The 21,325-nt window shown below is 42.7% G+C and overlaps 1 protein-coding gene and 1 long non-coding RNA gene across 3 annotated transcripts in view; one reads left to right on the forward strand and one right to left on the reverse strand.

Annotated features, from left to right (window-relative positions):
* The window catches only part of LOC137630647 (uncharacterized), a 185,887-nt gene that overhangs the window by 153,815 nt on the left and 10,747 nt on the right, over positions 1–21,325 (forward strand). Inside the window, 1 exon segment of the mRNA XM_068362262.1 lies at positions 12,515–12,754. Within this exon segment, the coding sequence (XP_068218363.1) occupies positions 12,515–12,754 (240 nt within the window).
* LOC137630648 (uncharacterized) overlaps positions 12,551–21,325 on the reverse strand; it is a 92,260-nt gene continuing 83,485 nt past the window's right edge. For both annotated transcript variants that reach the window (XR_011041746.1, XR_011041745.1), the window contains exon 3: positions 12,551–12,685. This is a non-coding gene — a long non-coding RNA (uncharacterized lncRNA). The remainder of the gene's footprint in view (positions 12,686–21,325) is intronic.

Here is a 21,325-nt window from a genome sequence, read left to right on the forward strand (position 1 = left end):
GCCAATGTTTGGGTGGATGGATGGAGTGAAGGAAGCTCTGGGTGATAGGAGGATAGATGTGAGAGAGGCAAGAGAGCGTGGTAGAAATAGGAATGAATGGCGAGAGATTGTGACGCAGATCCGGTAGGCTCTGCTGCTTCCTCCGGTGCCTTGGAAGACTGCGGAGGTAGGACCAGTAGGGGATTCTGCGTTATGAGGCTTCATCTGTGGTGGATAATGGGGGAGAGTGGGCTGTGGTATCCCTAGCTGTACTAGCCGAACTCGGTTGAGTCCCTTGTCAGGCTGGGAGGAATGTAGAGAATGGAGAGGTCCCCTTTTCTGTTTCATTTATTTGATGTCGGCTACCCCCCAAAAATTGGGGGAAGTGCCTTGGTATATGTATGTATGTATCTATCTACCAAGGCACTTCTCCAAAGTTTTGTGTGTGCCAAACAAAAAATTGGGGGAGAATTTTCCTTCTTTTAGCTCCTCCCATCGTGAAGAGGGATTCAGCCAAGTTTGGTTGGTACTGCTAGGGTGCCACAGCCCACCCTCTTCTGTTATTCACCACAATGAAGAATCATATGCTGAATCCCCTACTGCTGACACCATAGCAGTCACCAAGGCGTATGGTACTTGCATGGGAAATTATTTATTGCAGATTCAGTGGCAGGGATTTCATTGTCTTATTGAAAAATAGTTTTGCCCCCAATAGGACTGAAATTTTATTAGATTACATAACCTGTTTGGATAGGATGGTTACTCTAGAGGTTATTACTAAATTTATTCATGGTTTTTTAAGCTTAGGTAACAGCTTTGTTCTCCTATGATTGGAATTTAAGATGCATAGAAGCACTCTTATTACGTCTCAACTTTTTAAGTCCCCTTTGAGATCAATGTAGAATTAATATTGCTCTTTAATAGAATGCAAAAGGATGCTTTGATGTCAGTTTCACGAAAGCTTGTTTTTTCTTTACTATTCTGTCATCCCTTCTCTAGACTATTCCTCTGTACCTGCAAGGTAGAATTTTTGGAACTGTTAGGCCTTCAGTAGTTGATTAGTCTAATTAGCGTTTCCCCGTAAGTGTTTGTCAAGCAACTACTGTAGTGTCAAGTTACGTAAGGATTTGTTATGTCCTGTGTATATAGGAGCACATATATACATGAACTGTACACCTAATGTACAATACTGAACACTACTACTAAAAGGAAGGAATGGCGAGCGATTGTGATGCAGTTCAGATAGGCCCTGTTGCTTTCTCGGTCGCCTTGGTGACCGCTGAGGCAGCAGCAGTAGGGATTCTTAATATGAGCTTCATTTGTGGTAGATAACAGGGGAGGTTGCGCTACAGCTCCCTAGCAATACCAGCCCAACTTGGCGGAATATCTCATCAGGCTGGGAGGAGCTAGGAGAAGAGGTTCCCCTTTAGTTTTTTATGTTGGCTACCCCCAAAAATTAGGAGAAGTGCCGTGGTAAATTGATAGACTACTACACCTTAAGGATTGCATCATGTGGCACAAGGTTTTGCTGTGTAGAACTTTGTAAACAGTAGTGGTGTTGTATGTGAACTACTATATAGTCTTTTTGTTCATCTTATTTTACTGTTACAGTAATATTCTTAGATAAATATACATTTTAGAAAAGGACTACTTTTAGTGTATTTACAGTACAGTACTGTTCAGGGGAATTCTGAGAAGATTAGGCAAGTTAATAATATAGGGAAGAATGACAATAATTTCACTCTAGCATTTGACTTTGCTACAGAGTTTAGTTTTGATACTTAAGAACTTATAAAAAAAATTTGACATGAGCTTCTCAGAAGACCAATTATTCTTTTATTAAGGGTCTGTTTCAAACCATTACCCCAACTCTAAAAGTGGTTGCTAGTGGTTCTAGTGCAATATTCAATAAGGGTTCTGATGTTACATGGCCCTCACCAGATTTACGAGACTCCAATATTTTATTTTTCTTGGAAACTTCTATTGCAAAACCCTTGCCCTCCTGCATTTTTAGTCACTTTTTATTTAGACAATTAGATTGTAACTTTACTCTGTGTAATTACATGGGAGTAAAGTTTTTTCATAAATGTCAATTAGGAGTTTATTGTACCCAAAAGCCTAGACTAAAGCTAAGTTAGGGGAGACTCCTAGAGATAAAAGAATTTTACTAATAAACTTTATTAATATACAGTACTCACTCGGTGTTCATATACACACCTACAGTACGGTCCCGAATTATGCGAGAATTTGGTCGATCAATGACCTCGTATAAATGGAAAATCGCATATTTCGAAACCCACAACTAACAGAAATAATTACATTTGGGCCATGGCAACCAGCAACTTGCGTATTCAAACGTGTTTACCACCCTTTTCCAATACTTTCTATGTACTATACTGTATTATTTTATATCAAATTGTTCTTGTAAATAAATCAAACATTTAATATACTTTAAAGTTCTAATAACTTGAAAAAAAGATTATAGTTACAACCAGGATGTGTGTAAACACCGTATATTTCCCGTTATAACACGACCCAAAATACAGACAAGTTTTAAGGTTTGTCATATCTATTGTATAAGACAACTGGTGAATAGCAAAACCATCACTGTATAGAGTAGCTTTTGTTGTATCATTGAAAATCCTAAATTATCAAAATAAAGGAGATTTCATATCACGAGTTTCCTAAACACGCCAAAAAGCTCAATGAAAAATGACGACCATTGTTTTGTTTACGTTTATCTCTCATCATAACGAAGAAACGAACGCGTTTACACATCTGTGTATAGGTTAGTTTTATATGATGATTTTGTTATTACCAATGTTGTTCTACTTAATTATTTTTAGAACTTCAAAATAAATGGAAAAACGTTTTCCTTTATGACGCCGCCTGAAACGGAAACCTTCTATTTGTGTGCTGTACGCTCCATCTTCGATCATAATAAACAAACGAACGAATTAAACACACATGATTAAAGTGATAACTATTGATATTAAAAGCATTTAGTAAACATTATATTACAAATATTTTACTTACCGTATTCATATAAATTCCTAAATTCGTAGCAAAGCGGGAAAACTCTTTTTCATACGTTTAACCAACAATAACAAAGAGCCGCTATCAACAGTATGGTAATTTACGATAATTGTAAACTGTTACGAAAGATAATTGTCCCTTCCATATCCAAAATACTTTTCTTAGCTGCAGTTATTAGTCAACGTGTACCCACCTCAATTATGGAACCATTTGGAAAAAGGTAAAAGAAGAAGAAAGTCCTAGGCCGGTTTTTAAAGTCATCGAACAATTAGGTTACCGCTAGAACGTTCGATATGATAGAGATGGTGCGAGATTGGAGAAGTAAGGAATATTGAATCATGCTTGATTTTTAATAAAACTGAACTTTGTGAAACAACAAAGATTTCATTTGTGGAGAGAGAGAGAGAGAGAGAGAGAGAGAGAGGAGAGAGAGAGAGAGAGAGAGAGAGAGAGAGAGAGAGAGAGAGAGAGAGAGAGAGAATATGATGGTTTTAAATGTACTAAACAATAAATATGATAATGTAATACTGTATTAACTGTATAGAGGGATTGAATAAGTAATGGTATAAACAATGCTTTGTTATTGTATTCGTACGCTTATATTCTTAAGAGCGAGAGCTAGACATCAGCTGATCTGATCACAGCCGAAAGTTAAACAAAAATAAGACAGCAATACTCGATTTATAAAACCTTTCCGAAATTTAAAACAAAAGTACAGGGTTTTCTTAAAGCACAATTAGGGGAGTCAGCATTATGAAGCTTCATCTGTGGTGGAAATGTGGGAGGTTGGGCTGTGGCACCCTAGCAGTACCAGCTGAACTCGGTTGAGTCCCTGATTAGGCTGAAGGAACATAGAGAGTAGAGGTCCCCTTTTTGTTTTGTTTCATTGTTGGTGTCGGCTACCCCCCAAAATTGGGGAAGTGCCTTGGTATATGGATGGATGGACAATTAACTATTTAAATAGTAGCAATTTTCTAGAATAAAGTGAAATTTCCTAAAAATAGTGGTTTGCTGACGAAATCGGATGTCATATTTTAAGCTACGATTGAAATGGATTTATACTCGGTATAATTTTTGTGTCATATTTAATTGACGCTTTCTAATAAAACTTATTTTGGGTTCTTCATCCACAGTATATGTAAGTATTGTATAACACCGGAGAGAGAGAGAGAGATAGAGAGAGAGAGAGAGAGAGAGAGAGAGAGAGAGAATCAGCTGTTGTAATCGAATGCCATGTTTTTGTTTCTTGTACCACTTGAAGCGAGGAAATGATCACCGCAACTAATAATAGTCATGTTAATTTCATTCTTAAACTCAGGTTGTAATATGTGAACTAAGATTTTATTTCTTACACATACAGAGAGAGAGAAAGAGAGAGAGAGAGATTTGAATCTCTCTCTCTCTCTCTCTTAGAGGGAGGATTTTATAATTACACCTTGTACTATACAAAACAAATCATTGTAAAGCAAATCTATACTGTTTAGAAGATGACAAAATATTGCCGACTTGTTACCAAAATTTACGCTATTCACTGCCGATAAACGAACCCAGGCTACGTGTAAAAACCTTGAATACCCACAGGGAAAACTAAAGCTTTTATATATTCTATACTAAATAAAAATAATGCTTGAATATACCTTCATTAACAATACCATTAAAATTATCGAAAGGCTAGAGAAAGATAAAGATTGCCGAGAATGTAACCACAATTCTGTTTACATTTTGTCAGCTGGATTCGCATAGTTAAAAGTTGATTTCATTGTTGATAAGAAATTTTTTCCTTAAATAGGCTATTTATTATGAAATTGTTAATAAAATGTAAGATAATTATCGTTTGGTAACATTTATTATCAAGCACTGTATTTAGGGCAACCAATATACTGTACCTAAAAAGGCAATAGATTTGATATATTTTGTAGTGCTTGACTTGCAGACCTTGAACAGCTTTGCAGAAACAATTTTTTTTTTTTTTTTAAACTACCAACCGTATAAATGGGGAATCGCACAATTCGAACACGCATAATTCGGGACCCCACTGTACTATTTTCCCAACTGACAATTGGTGGCGAGAGGATAGGGAATGATTTCTACTTTTAAGTTGAAGAGCAATACAACATATGCAAGATGATGATGTTGGACAGTAGTAAGTCTCATCACTTTACAAGGCATTAGTATATCTAGGGACACTCCAAACGTTACCTCAACATACCAAACTGTTATAGATGAAAGCAATATGAACATCAGGCTAGTATATAAATTATTTAAAATTAGATTGTTCCAACACGGAGTACTTACCTCGAACTACTTTCTTAGGAGTATCTGGGATCTCCTCTCAACCGACCAGAATTTTTTGTAGTTTACCCTACTCCCGTTTTCTATGCAGGGTAACCTCTGGTGGAGTGATACGTGCCCAGAGATGACCCGGGGTCAGAGAGCATGCTTGCTCAGGTCTCGATCTCCAGTAAGTTTCTGGTCGCGTCTCGGATAACATCCCGACGCTCTCTCTTACCCAGTGCGACCCTTTGTGTCTCGCGTGGTTCCCACGTGGTCCCTTTGTGCTCTTCCTTATCCTTTTCCCTCTGTGTCCTGTGTCTTGCGGTGTCTTTACTAGTGCGTTATGGAGCATCCCAGTCGTTGCCCTGGGCCTATGGCCGGTAAATCGTGTGGCGCCTTCCTCTTTAAGCCTGAAGTTGACCCGCACTCCTTGTGTTCTTCGTGTAGGGGCAGTGTGTGTTCCCCTACAGCCACGTGTCCGGAGTGCGAGTCCTGGAACGAGGTGCAGTGGGTGCGCTATGGCACCAAGAAGAAGAAGACCTCTAGACGTTCACCTAGGAAACCGAGCGTCTCTTCGCCTCTCGCTTCGCCCGGCGTTTCTTTGGACAGTCTCTCTTCCGCCTTCCCCTATCCAGTGTAGGGGTCGAGGTAAGTCTGTTGCGGGGAAGAGGCCTGTGGCCCTTCCCCAGGAGTCTGATTTACCTGACAGGGGGATTGTGTCGTCGATCCAGGCAAGTGGGGGGCCTGAGGGAGGGACGTGAGTGTGTTCGGGGGACGGAGCCCTGGTGAAAGCAGGGCCCGTCTCGTCAGACGATCCTATGTGGGGTAAAACTGCTGCAGCCTCTTCTCCCGCCTCTTGGGCAGGTTTTTCAGGTGCGTCAGCAGCTGAGGGTGCCGCCGAGAAGGAAGACTCGCCGCCGTCAGACCCCCTCTCGTGGGCGCCTCCGAAGACGCCCTGAGGATGGAAGAGGAGTTTGAGACCTGGTTCCCCAGCGAGGAACTCCCCTGCTCCCCTCCAGCGTCTTCAGCTACGTTCCCGTCCGTCTTCCTGGAGCCTTCGTCGCCGACCGAACACCATGTGGATCCACCAGCAACAAGGCGCGACCCAGGCCCTTCAGCGAGGTCCTACAGGTCTTCAGGCTCCTCGGTCGAGGCCTACTCCTCCTCATCGGAAGACTGAGCCCCGAGGGACCATAGGAGACGACGAGATAGGTCTCGCTCACGTTCCCATTCCAGATCCCGCCACGTGGGTAGGCGCTCTAGATCTCCCCGGAGGAAGTATAGGAGAAGTGACTCGCCGGAGAAAGAATAGGAGAAGTGACTCGCCGGCGGAAGAAGGGGTGTGGGTCGCCATCCCCCTGTAGCCAACTCCTGGGGGCTTCAGCAGTCCTAAGCACCTCGGGATGGCTCCCTAGGTCCCGCTCACCAGTATAATTTGTCTCCAGCAGTAGGTTTGATCGACGGAGGGAGTCGTCTCTTCAGGCCCGAAGGGACAGGCATAAGTCTGCGAAGTTTCCGACTCCATCCGCCCAGCTGAGAAAGTCACCCCTTCGGTCTGGCAGCCGTGTCCTGGTTTCAAAATCTATGACGAATCGTCCAGAACGAGAGAGACTCCTTACCTCGACGGGCACGCCCACAGACCCATGGTCCGCCGGAAGAAGAGAAAAATCCAGGATGGAGGCCTCCGTCCCAGCAGCGATGCCCGTCCTACTCCCTGAAACGCAGAAACTGGACCACTCCAGGAAGATGCCTCCTCCCCGTGCGGCTCCTCCCGTCGGAGGTCCTCCGTCACGAGCACTGGAGCGGCCGACGGAGAATGTAGAGGACGGTGTAGAAGGTTCGGCAGCGGAAGTTTCGGCCTACAGGTGGGTGATAGGCCTCATTAGGCGTCACCACAGGCTGGACAAACCTGAGCCCGCTACTGACGAAGTCTGGCTCTCGAGCCTCAGCAGGCTGGTGGATGCGCCTGTCCAACAGAGGCCCTCACTAGCCCTCCCTTTGGCTAGGGATGTCAGGCTGGGTATGGCGCACGTTGACAAGATCGTGGCCAACCACGCGGAAGCTCCCAAGAGCCAGAGCGCCTCTAAACTTCTCCAGGGCCTGAAGACACAGAGTCGGTTCTACCCTCCCGAAGGACACCGCGCTGGTCCCTGTTCGGTGGAACCAGCAGTCGCCATCCTGGGACAAGGAGCAGCAGAGGAGAGGGCTACCACTGCCCCGGTTTGTTTCTCCCCTGCGGAAACGTCCATGATGGAGGAGCTCGCCAAGGACCTGGTGCACGCGTCATTGTGGCTGGATTGGTGGGCCTCCACGCTGGTAGGGTTCCAATCCTCGCAATCCCGGAGAATCAGGCCTTGCTGAAGGAGCTTATTAGCTCGGGAGTTGGCCCTGAAGTTCCTCTCCTACCAATCCATCGCGCAGGCCGCCAATTGTATACTGCGGAAGAAGGACACTGTGCTCAACAAACTCGTACGGCAGCTCCCTGACAGGGAAGCGAGGTCCCTGAGGAGCCTGCCACTGTGGGACGACTCAGTGTTCCCCCTGAAGGCGGTGGAGGAGACGGTAGATAGGGTCAGGAAGCTAAAGGACGCGGGAGAACCCAGACCCCCTCCAGCGAGAAGACCTGCCCATAGAAGGACACCCTCCGACGTTTCTCTCCCTCCTCGCACCTCACCTAGCCAGCCCAGGAGAGACGCCCCTACTACGTCTTGGCAGCAGCCTCCGTAGCCCTCCCGTAGAGGAACGCCGGCTGCGCAGTCAGCCTTCAGGCCTTCCTATTCGACCGCCAGAAGAGGTCGTTCAGGCCGTGCCTCTCGAAGGAGATAGGGAGAGAGGCCCCCTACTCTTGCCGAAGCCTCAGGTGGGGGGATGCCTCCAACACACTTGACAAGCATGGCGAGACCACGGATCGGATCCGTGGACCGTAATAGTTCTGAAAGAAGGGTACAGGTTGCCCTTCCTGGCGGACCCCCCCACCTCTGATACCAGATCTGCAGGCGGAATGGTTGGCACCGAAGGATCCCTTGAGAAGGACGGCCCTACAAGAAGAGGTCTCTGCGATGCTGGCAAAAGGGGCTATAGAACCAGTCTAGAACCCGGGTCCAGAGTTCTACAGCAGACACTTCCTGGTGGAGAAAGCGACAGGGGGCTGGAGACCAGTCACAGACTTCTCAACCCTCAACAAGTTCGTGTGCAAGACCGACTTCAAGATGGACACTCCGAAGTTGGTCCTAGCGGCCTTGAGGGAGGGAGACTTTATGATGTCCATAGACCTCAAGGACGCGTACTTCCAGATCCCTGTTCACCTCTCCAGCAGAAAGTACCGAAGGGTAAAATGGGGTACCCAAACGTTGCAGTTCAAGACCCTCTGCTTCGGTCTGTCCACAGCCCCTCAGGTCTTCACGAGGGTCTTCGCAACAGTCTCGGCCTAGGCACACGAACAGGGTATCCGCCTGATTCGGAACCTGGACGACTGGTGGTTGCTTTCAGCCTTGGAAAGTACTGAGGGAGCAAGTCATGAAGCTCCTGCAGTTCTGCAACGTCCTGGGTATCATCATCAACCTGGAGAAGTCCCAACTGATACCCTCCACCAGGATGACCTACCTCGGGATGGTCCTGGACTCCCGGTTGGCGAGAGCCTTCCCTTCTGCGGAGAGACTGGATAACTTGGACCAGATCCTACGGCCCCTCCTGTCGGACCAGCCCAGGAGAGCCAAGGACTGGCAGAGACTGATAGGCCACCTCATGTCGTTAGAGAAGCTAGTCCCACAGGGGAGACTCAAGCTTAGGGGAGTACAATGGACCCAGAGAGACTCCCCGCACAAGGTGGTCCCCATGTCCCTGGAGACGAAGGAAGTCCTAGAGTGGTGACACGACAGATCGAACACCCTCAAGGGGATGCCCTTCACAGCCGACCCTCCGGAGATGCTCCTGTTCATGGACGCATCCAAGGAGGGTTGGGGTGCTCATCTCCTCGACAGCACAGCAAGAGGAAGATGGTTAGCCGAAGAGAAGAACCTGCACATAAACGTGCTAGAAATGATGGCAGGGCAAAGAGCGTGCCTAGAGTTCGTTCTTCGTCTCCGGGGAAACACCGTGGCACTGATGTGCGACAACGCCACGGTGGTGGCCTACATAAAAAAGCAAGGAGGACTGAAATCAAAGAAGCTGTGCGACCCCACGTTGGAGTTTCTGGAATGGGCCGAAATGGAGCAGATCAAGTTCTCGGCCAGATTCATCCCAGGGTAGAGAAACGTCCTGGCCAACGGCCTCAGCAGAATGGGTCAAGTGGTAGGGTCCGAGTGGTCCTTGCACCCGGAAGTGGCCAAGACTCATTCAGAAGTGGGGCTCACCAGTGATAGACCTCTTCGCCACGAGACTCGACGCACAGCTCCCCGTGTTTTGCTCTCCTATGCCAGATCCGGGGGGCGGCGTTCAAGGACGCCTTCCAACACCCTTGGGACAACCTCGATGTTTACGCCTCCCTCCCTTCGGAATGCTCAGGCAAGTCCTCAACAGGGTGAGGCGAGCGGACAACCTGTGGATGACTTTGGTAGCGCCCTGGTGGCCGGAGAGAGAATGGTTCGCGGATCTAAAGGAACTGGCGCGCCTTCCACCTTGGCCCTTTCCGGACAGACCAGACCTCCGGCAACCGCACTTTCAAAGGTTCCACGAAAACCCTCGGTCCCTCTGCCTTCACGCGTGGAGGTTATCAAGCGTCTCCTGAGGAAGGAAGGGTATTCAGCAAAGATAGCAACAAGGATGTCAGGGTATCTGAGATGTTCGTCATCCACAGTTTACCAGGCAAAATGGACTACCTTCACGAAGTGGTGCGTCTCGAGGAACATCAAGCCGTTGCAGGTCTCCATCCCGGAGATAGCTGACTTCCTAGTCTATCTCAGGGACGGGGTGAACACGTCCATCCCAGCCATTAAAGGAGTCCGGGCTGCCCTGGGACAAGTCTTCCTCCTGAGGCGCATCGACCTGGGTACCTCCAGACATCTCGATGCTCATCAAGAGCTTCGAGCAATCGTGGCCCCCCTCAGGCCGTTAGGGTGCCCCAGTGGGACGTGGCTAGATTCCTGAAGATGCTGTCAGAACCTCCCTTCGAACCCCTAAAGGACATCTTGGACAGAGAGCTCACCCTCAAGACAGTTTTTCTGTTAGCGATGGCATCAGCAAAACGGGTAGGGGAGATTCAGGGACTGTCGTACGAGGTGTCACATTCGAAGGGCTGGCGTGAAGCTACCTTCAGGTTCGTACCATCCTTCGTGGCCAAGACCCAGAATCCAGCAGTCTGGGACCCCAAGTTTGAAGGATTCTCGGTGCCGGCAATCCCTCGTTCGGACAACCCGAGGGACTTGCTTCTGTGCCCTGTCGGAGCGGTACGGAAGTACTTAGAGAGGACAGCCAGACTTCGACCCAAAATCAAGAGTCTGTTCGTCTCCTCAGGATTAATAAAGAAGCCAGTCTCCAAGAATACGATCTCCTTCTGGCTATGGCAGGTGATCAGGAAGGCGTACAGGGGTTCCTCTTCCGGGGAAGCCTAGACCCCACGACATCAGAGGGCTTAGTACTTCGTTGGCCTTTGAGAAGAACATGGCAGTCGGCCAAATACTGAGGGCAGGTGCACGGGCTAGTCAGTCAACCTTCACAGCTCACTACTTGAAGGAGTGTTCGAGGAGATCCCTGGACGGATTCTCTCTCGGTCCCGTCATTTCCGCGCTTCAAAAGATTTAAAGGTGTAGCCCCAGGGAAACCACGAGCAGTAAGTCCAAGAGACACAGGTTCCTTCCTTACCCCCTCTTTTTCCCTATTACCTTCCCTGAAATGACCCTAAAATCCTTTAACTGCCATGGGATACATCGTCAGTGAATGAATACATCTCCAAGGATTTTTACAGAGGTGAGTTACTTATACACTAAGATAGTTTTTTGGGTAGTTTTCCCTATTTCTCGTGTTTTCTCTTGGGGGGTCAGCAGAACCTAGCCTCCTATCTAGGTTCCCCTTTTCTCTCCTCATCACAGTCTCTGGGTCCTGTGGGACACTCCCACCTCCTAAGGTATAAGTCTCCTAAGAAAGTAGTTTGAGGTAAGTACTCCGTGTTGGAACAAATCACAAATTTTAAGTCATTTGTATTTTTCCTAACAGTACTTACCTCGAACTACTTTCGAGTTATGGCCCTCCCATCCTACCCCGAGTGCCTTACAGGACTTAGTAGAAACCTATCTGTCAAAAACGTACTGGAGATCGAGACCTGAGCAAGCATGCTCTCTGACCCCGGGTCGTCTTTGGGCGCGTATCACTCTGCCAGAGGTTACCCCGCATAGAAAACGCGAGTAGGGTAAACTACACAAAATTCTGGTCGGTTGGGAGATCCCAGATACTCCTAAGAAAGTAGTTCGAGGTAAGTACTGTTAGGAAAAATACAAATTACTTAAAATTTGTGATTTTTTTTTATTATGTATTTTGACCTGCTGTCGTTACAGCACTAATATTGGAACAGCTTTGGTTGGTTTAATGTAATTTACAACTTAGTTGGATATATTTGAAACTCTTGTTGCGGATATACACAGTTTATCAATTCAAAATGGCTTTTACAAAGATATTTAAGGAGTAGGAGAATTTCCATTTGCCAAAAAAAAATATTTTTGAAAACTAATTGAATGATTAAAATTTAAATGTTAACCCTTTTGTGTCTGAGTTGTGTGGCTGTCTAGCATTAGACAAACTGTAAAGTATGGTAATAAGATTTTTTCTGCCCCTTAGAATAAGTGTGAGAAAAAGGAAAAATGTTAATGTGTAAACTTTCATCGATTAAAATGCATTTGGTTAATGAGTTGAACGGATAATGAATGTCTTTATTATATGTGTATGTTTAATATTTGTTTTATTTAAGGTAAACATCACTTTTTCTACAATAATACTAGAGGTTTCTATAGCTCTCATCCTGCTTTTTCCAGATATAATTTTTAAAATTTTTCTTCCATCCTTTTTCAAAACACATATAAACTATAAATATTACAATTTTCCAGCTGTTTTGGACAGTCAGCTACACTTTCTCGTATTCTACTGTATTCTAGCTATTAATTGTTGTTCTATAAAATTGTCTTGAATTTTTTTAATTTTTTTCTGCCATTGATTATCAGCTAAGACCTAAAGTTAGTACCTTTCATATTCATGACAAGAAGATTCTGCATTTTATAAATATGTTGTCTGTCAACAGCTCGACATCTTGCACTGTGTGAGGGTGGTCGTATGTCAGCTTACCCATCAATGCTGGATGCAATGGTATACCGTGGTGATCCAATGACTCCTAGTGCACTGGCATTATCGACCCTAGGGTTGAGTAGAATGCTGCCTGGAAGCGTTACACCTGCACCAGCTTCACAAGAATCTGCGGAACACTCATTTGATATGACTCACTTTATGACCATGAGTATGGATGTAGATGAAGATGATAATGGTGAGTTAGTGGTTGACCAGTAAATTTTATTAATGTTTGAATTTAAATATTATTTAGTTGAAATTTTATTTTTATTTTAAAATTAAAATAAAGGAAAATTCTTATATTTAGGATATCTTGACCTAAACTGAAAGTATTTGAATATTATTTGATGAAGTTGTGTAAAATGACATCCTAAAATCATGGATAAAGGCTTGTAAAAGAACAATTATTGACTCGAAATAGCCAAATACATAAATTTAAAATAAAGTACTTTAAATACTTAAATAATCTCTAAAGTACTTTGTACTGTACACATATATAATGCATTCGATAGTAAATGGGCATTTTATTTCCCAGCATTCATTACTTTCTGTAGGCTTTGACAGACAGTCATGAAAATTACAGAATTTGAAGGAGTTGAGTAGTCAAAAAATTACATACATTGCTGTCTAGTTTTGTATTGTATACGCCTGAGTTCATTGAAATTTATAATTTTTTTTTTTTAAATGTAGCTCATTTTTTATTATCCAAACACCACTGTCCCTGGGATCGAAGGTTTCAAAGAACATTTAAATAATTTTACAGAAATTAGAGATTTTTCACTAACCATCTTCTTAGGCTCGATAAACTGTTTGTTCCTGCGCAGATACATATTTTTGAGTCATTTATACGGGTTTTATGACTAGTAAAATATTTAAACAAATCATTCCTTCAGTGGATAAATTGTCATCTTGTAGAATTAAAAGTAGTAGGGGTGACATTTTAACCAGGCTGCTTATTGACCAACCAGTTATTTAATGAAGAGTGGGGGAGACAGCCTCTTTGTAATACCTGTCAAGTGATAACTGATATCAAACATGTAATGGTTGATTGTCCTTTTTTTTTTTTTTAATCATCGGAGTAGGACACGTACTTCAGAACAAACCTTTGGGAGAAATACTGGGTGAAAATTTAATACCTAGAGCTTGAAAAATTTCTACAGAATATTGGATTTTATCACTAGCTTTATTTAATTTTATTAATTAATTCTTTAATCCCTTCTTATTTCACATTTAGATGTTATTGTACCAAAGTGATGCGATTGATTTTATAGTTTGAAATGATACCAAATGGTGCGAGTGTACAGATCATACGTACATATACCAAGGCACTTCCCCCAGTTTTGTGGGGTAGCCGACATCAACAAATGAAACAAAAAAAAAAGGGGGGGACCTCTACGTTCCTCCCAGCCTAACAACGGACTCGACCGAGTTCAGCTGGTACTGCTAGGGTGCCACAGCCCACCCTCCCACATTATCCACCACAGATGAAGCTTCATAATGCTGAATCCCCTACTGCTGCTACCTCCGCGGTCATCTAAGGCATCAGAGGCAGCAGCAGGGCCTACCGAAACTGCGTCACAATCGCTCGCCATTCATTCCTATTTCTAGCATGCTCTCTTGCCTCTCTCACATCTATCCTCCTATCACCCAGAGCTTCCTTCACTCCATCCATCCACCCAAACCTTGGCCTTCCTCTTGTACTTCTCCCATCAACTCTTGCATTCATCACCTTTAGCAGACAGCCATTTTCCTTTCTCTCAACATGGCCAAACCACCTCAACACATTCATATCCACTCTAGCTGCTAACTCATTTCTTACACCCGTTCTCACTCTCACCACTTCGTTCCTAACCCTATCTACTCGAGATATACCAGCTATACTCCTTAGACACTTCATCTCAAACACATTCAATTTCTGTCTCTCCATCACTTTCATTCCCCACAACTCTGATCCATACATCACAGTTGGTACAATCACTTTCTCATATAGAACTCTTTTTACATTCATGCCCAACCCTCTTATTTTTTACTACTCCCTTAACTGCCCCCAACACTTTGCAACCTTCATTCACTCTCTGACGTACATCTGCTTCCACTCCACCATTTGCTGCAACAACAGACCCCAAGTACTTAAACTGATCCACCTCCTCAAGTAACTCTCCATTCAACATGACATTCAACCTCGCACCACCTTCCCTTCTCGTACATCTCATAACCTTACTCTTACCCACATTAACTCTAAACTTCCTTCTCTCACACACACTTCCAAATTCTGTCAGTAATCGGCCAAGGTTCTCTTCTATGTCTTCAACCAGTACAGTATTATCCGTAAACAACAACTGATTTAATTCCCATTCATGGTCATTCTCGTCTACCAGTTTTAATCCTCGTCCAAGCACTCAAGCATTCACCTCTCTCACCACTCCATCAACATACAAGTTAAACAACCACGCCGACATCACACATCCCTGTCTCAGCCCCACTCTCACCGGAAACCAATCACTCACTTCATTTCCTATCCTAACACATGCTTTACTACCTTTGTAGAAACTTTTCACTGCTTGCAACAACCTTCCACCAACTCCGTATAACCTCATCACATTCCACATAGCTTCCCTATCAACTCTATCATACGCTTTCTCCAGATCCATAAACGCAACATACACCTCCTTACCTTTTGCTAAATATTTCTCGCATATCTGCCTAACTGTAAAAATCTTATTCATACAACCCTTACCTTTTCTAAAACCACCCTGTATTTCTAAGATTGCATTCTCTGTTTTATCCTTGATCCTATTAATCATTACTCTACCATACACTTTTCCAACTACGCTTAACAAACTAATACTTCTTGAATTACAACACTCATGCACATCTCCCTTACCCTTATATAGTGGTACAATACATGCACAAACCCAATCTACTGGTACCATTGACAACACAAAACACATAATAAACAATCTCACCAACCATTCAAGTACAGTCACACCCCCTTCCTTCAACATCTCAGCTTTCACACCATCCATACCAGACGCTTTTCCTACTCTCGTTTCATCTAGTGCTCTCCTCACTTCATCTATTGTAATCTCTCTCTCATTCTCATCTCCCATCACTGGCACCTCAACACCTGGAACAGCAATTATATCTGCCTCCTATTATCCTCAACATTCAGTAAACTTTCAAAATATTCCGCCCATCTTTTCCTTGCCTCCTCTCCTTTTAACAACCTTCCATTTCCATTTTTCACTGTCTCTTCAATTCTTGAGCCAGCCTTCCTTACTCTCTCTACTTCTTTCCAAAACTTCTTATTCTCTTCATATGAATGACCCAATCCCTGACCACACCTCAGGTCAGCTGCGCTCTTTGCCTCACGTACCTTGCGCTTTACTTCACATTTTTCTCTTTATATTTTTCATACTTCTCTACACTATTACTCTGCAGCCATTCTTCAAAAGCCCTCTTTTTCTCTTCCACTTTTACCTTCACTCCTTCATGTACAGATACGGTTGATTAATTTGTATATTATAGAGCTGAATGGCCTTTTATGCCCCAGTGCTTTGGCCTGTGGCCTAAATTTTATAATCCAATCTTAGTCATTTTGCTATGAATTGGCAACTGCATATGGTTACCGGGCATTATTTCCACGCTGGGTAGTGAGGTCCAGCCTCACACATTCTCCTGGTCATTGTTGATTCTCCGTAACAAGCTACAATTCTTGCAGGGTTTACAAGAGGTCCTTTTCCTTTTCAATACTCTCTCTTTTTCAGTGTGCTTTGTGAATACAAGTTGTTTTTCAGGTAGTATGGAGACTTATCCTGGCCTTGAAGGAAGCCCATGTTAACTTCATGAGCCTAGATGAGGTAGATACACCCATCATGGCCGAACTGAAATATTAAGCTGTGTTCTTTTGATTTACCACATGATTTTTGTAGAGAATGGCCACCCTGTCAGGGAAAAAAGTAAGTATCTTGACTGCAGCAAGAAGGAGGCTAATAGAGATAGATCACCTTCCACTTCTTCCTCTCGAGGGCAAGAAACCAAACCTTCATGTGACGCATGATCTCTTGCTCCAATTCTCCTTTAACAGAGTTCCCTGTAATTCCAGTAACTGAGGATGATGTCCTTAATAGCTTTTTTCAGATTAGTGAAAAGTGTTGGCATATTGTTGCCCATTGGGCATAGTGAACATGAATTTAGAGCCTATACAGATATCTTTAGTTCGTGCTCCGTGGCAAACACCATACCTTTCAGATTTTCAAAATCAAGACAATTTCTCTCATTTGGATCCTCTGTCAAAGTATTGAAAATATTTCCTCATTCACAATTGAAAACACCTTTTGTCATGGTGAATGACAACAATATCTCTCTCCCTACGAGGCTGACCTCTTGGAAGGTACATTCTCCGACTTGTACACTGAGAAAACCTCGACATTATTCTTCTCCAGAAAGATGCACTTGGTTCGCCCAAGAAAACTTGGGTAGTGTCTGAACATCTACAGTCATGTCTAGGACAGATTCTAATTTACAGATTTGGCAGTGAGAATTATCACAGTTTCTACGAGCTTTTCAGCTCCAAGTGTTTCAGCCATACATGTAAATATCCTCCCACGATTACATGATGACTTTGCAGTGAATGCAAACCAAACGCACTGCCATCTCAATGCATCTTCACTCTGATGTATGACCTAATTGTGCTACAGCCCAAGTACATACTCGCACTGATGCACCTAATGACCATGCTCCTATTTCAACTTCAGCTGGAAATTAGGTAGCCTCTAGCTCAGGAGCTTCAACTTGTTCAGAATTTAATCATTTGTCTAGGCAAAATAAATTGGTAAAACATACTGTTCCTAGGTCTGCACAGACTATAATTAGTCCTCATATACCTAACCCTTAAGCTATTGAGAGAGTAGCTAAGCCAGACTGGAATTTTCTAAATTTCAGAGAAATGAGAACAACAACAATCTCTTAAGATGGCACCTTATGAGCCCTTAAATAATGACTTGGACAGAGATCTGACTCTGAAGACAGTCATCATCTTAGCCCTGGCTTCAGTGAAAAGAGTGGAGCAAAAACATCAGGGCTTATCTTACATCACACTCCCAGTTGTTCAGAAAGCCATTTTCTTACTACATTCCAGAGTTCATGGCAGACTCTGAACCCATCCCTTAACATCACCAAATTCGACTCTTACCATCTGGGCTATCACTGTGGTAATTGATGATCTGGATAACCTTATACTGTTTTGTGAGAATGGTCCCGAGATATCTTGAGAAAACTGCCCTTTATCGACAGAAAATCCCGATACTGTTTTCGAGACCAGGATCCACCAAAAAGATATCAAAGAACACGATCTCCTTTTGGTGCGTGAATTTATCTTCTGAACCTATAAATCCTCAAGAGAAGCATTGCCAGGGGCCCCCTAGAGCTCATTATATCTGTGGTCTTGCTGCAACCTTAGCATTCTGAAAAAACCACTTGGTGGCTCAAATCCTTAGTGCAGGTGTCTGGAAGAAACAGATTACCTTCATATCCCACTGTTTAAAAGGAATGTACCCCTAGATCACTGGATACTTTTTCTACGGGGCCTGTTGTTACACCACAACAAATAATCTAGGCCAAACTCTGGTAGGACAATTGACCTATTGTCACATTGTCAGTTATGTTTTCTGGTTAGTACAGTACAGTGTTAACGTATTGTCCAAGCATTTGTATGGCAGCACGTCGATCCCAGCCTGGGACTGTAAGTTGAAGCTGTTTACTTGGGAGGCCACTGCTGTGTTTGGATACCACAGCGGTGGAGTTGGGCTTGCCCAGCTGACGTTCTTTTTGATTATCTATTCTGATGATACTTCAACTGGAAGTGGACACCTTTACCTTTAAAGGGTGTGAAAAATGAAAGGAGTGTTTTTCTTCACTTCCTTCTAAATCTTTCCCTCACTTTGGAGTAACTTTACTCTGAAGAATAATCAAACTTCTTTTGTTTGTAACTTGGTGTTAATGTGACAAATTTTATTAATATTTTCTAGATACAATATTGTTCATACCAGAGTATTTACTCTTGTCAGGTCACTAACTTGTGTTTTGAGGCTGCCCTATCAACCTTGCCTCTTTATGAGCCAGTTTTGAATCTCATGGTAATGTATCATTAATCAAGAGCTAGATACATACCCATATTTAATGGAGACTTCCTCCCACCTTAGGAAGACTTCTTACATAAATGATTCAGACATTTGTAACTGCATAGGAACCACTCAAATTTTTAAAACTATATTTTTCCTAGTTATACAAACATGTCTTTTATCCAAATGACTGCCTCATTCACCCCTCAAATCTTAACGATAATGAGAATAGGCCAGGACCGCACTACCCAGCGTGGAGAAATGGTTGGTAACCGTATACAGTTGCCAGTAAGGCACTTTCTTTTCTATTCGTCTCAAAACGACTTGGGAGTAGACTCATAAATAGGACTGGTTTGTATACCTAGAGAAAAAAAAATTACAAATTTACTTTTAAAAATTTGTAGTTTTATTATGAAGCCAATAATTTAATTACTCTTCTAGACACTTTGGATTAAACCATAGAATTTGTTTTAGAATCAGTACAAGAAAGTGACAGACACCTGAAGCATGGAAGGAATAACATGTCACCTTGAAATAAAGGCAATATAGAATGCCTTAACTAAATTATTGCACAACACCAAGTACCAAATCAAACATAGGTACTGTTAATTCTGCAGAGATGAACAAGTTATTTCTAAATGCTCATGTATAGTCACTGCAAAGGTTTCAGTGGGACATACTGTACCAAGATTATCTGGCCAATAATGTATGACCAGATATCTTAATACACTGGAGAGTGACAAACAAATCCCGACCTGTCGATGCCCCAAACTCTATCCATTATAAATAAATACAGCCAGGAAATTTTGAATATTCTATAATTTATTTGTTATGCACCGAGAAATACAAATAATATTTCACCTCGTCATATATTCTCCTAATGTTAAAAACGTATTAATGAAAAAGGTTCTTTTGCACTTTCCATATTTACACTTCACTGTGGGCAATATCTATAGTGTCTACACAGAAATACAATTACAGTATAAATGCCAAATACTTTTAATACAAAGCACTATAAGAAAGAGTAGAGAGGAGAGGTCCCCTTTTTTGTTTCATTTGTTTGATGTCGGCTACCCCCCAAAATTGGGGGAAGTGCCTTGGTATATGTAAGTATGTACTATAAGAAAGAACAACAGATACTGAGATCACAATTTAATAGTACAATGATGATACACAAAATCAAAATATTAAAATTAATCAACCTGGGAAGAAGATTGGGGACTTCAACCCCATTTTGGCCCCAGCATAGAAATAGACCTACCATGGAAAAGTGATAATACCTAGTAGGAAATTTGGTTAAAAAGATTGGGAATGAGCAAAACTAAAAAATAATAAATAGATAGAGAACAAATTTAGTTTGTAAACAAGGTCATTGCACTCGGCTACTCTCAATACCAAGTCTCATGTATTCATTTAGAGCAATATAATGACTTGACTGTCAGTGATAGTAAAGACTCACTCTCAAGGCCCAAACCATGCCTAGAATGTACATGGAATGAGAGGGAAGGAAGAAAGTTTTGTTAGAATAGGAGGCAGCATGAAGAAGACACAGAGTTTCCAAATCATCATGGAAAAAATGGTATTGATAAAGACAGATCATGAGATAGTGGAGAGAACTTACTAATTCTAAGAAATTAATTTTGTTAATGTGGATAACCTACATTACACTGTAGGCCATGTTTTACCTGGGTTGGATAACCTGCATTATTTATATTAGTTTGTACTTTACCTGGATCTTAGAGGAATGGTCTGTTCAGCAGGACATAACTGACAAATACTTGTGTCTCCGATCTCTCTACAATTTTTCAAACACCACCAATTGGGTTTTAAATGTAGACATATAGTACCGCTTTAAACTTAAGTGGCAAATTCAAAGTACTCTTCACCCAAGGTCCCCTAGAATGGATTGGCAGAAAACAAAGGTATTGGCATTGTGATTCATACAAGAAGGCCCCTGTGGTAATATGAGAGAAATGCAATTAGTCATTAAAGGATATGCCAAAGAAGGGCAAACTATTATGCCACATGATTTATAAGAGTGGAGACTGGCCCGAAGATAACACAAAAATCTCCATGATTGCCTTCCCTAAGAAACTAAGTTCCCAGAACATAGAACAATAGGCTTAATTCATAATCATATCCTCCTACGCCTATTGACGCAAAGGTCCTCTTCATTAGTAATGCATAAAGATTGATGCAAAGGTCCAATTCATTAGTAATGCATAAAGATTGATGCAAAGGTCCTCTTCATTAGTCATGCATAAAAAATAATGCTTAGAATATTAGCAGAAGGTTAAAAGCAAAAGCTGAAGAATATATTGGAAAGGACCAATTTCAATTTATATCAGATTGTGGAACACAAGAGGCAATTGGCTGTATGAGGATGATGCAAGAAAAAGTTCTAAATGTTAATGAAATGTTTGTTTATTTCATTGACTTTGAGAAAGCACTTTATAGGGTTCAGTGATCATTACGACTGAAAATTCTAAAAACATATCCATTGATTGGAGAGATTGAAGGTTAATAAAGATTTTGTATCTGAATTAAACATCAGGGCCCCTTACACACTTGATTCATGATGCGCGTAGTGTTAAATGGATGTGTGAAAAAACTACTTTTTCAACATGAAGCTGCAGCCCCAACGT

This window comes from Palaemon carinicauda, chromosome 38 (genome assembly GCF_036898095.1).
Source record: "Palaemon carinicauda isolate YSFRI2023 chromosome 38, ASM3689809v2, whole genome shotgun sequence".
In the NCBI taxonomy this organism is placed as follows: Eukaryota; Metazoa; Arthropoda; class Malacostraca; order Decapoda; family Palaemonidae; genus Palaemon; species Palaemon carinicauda.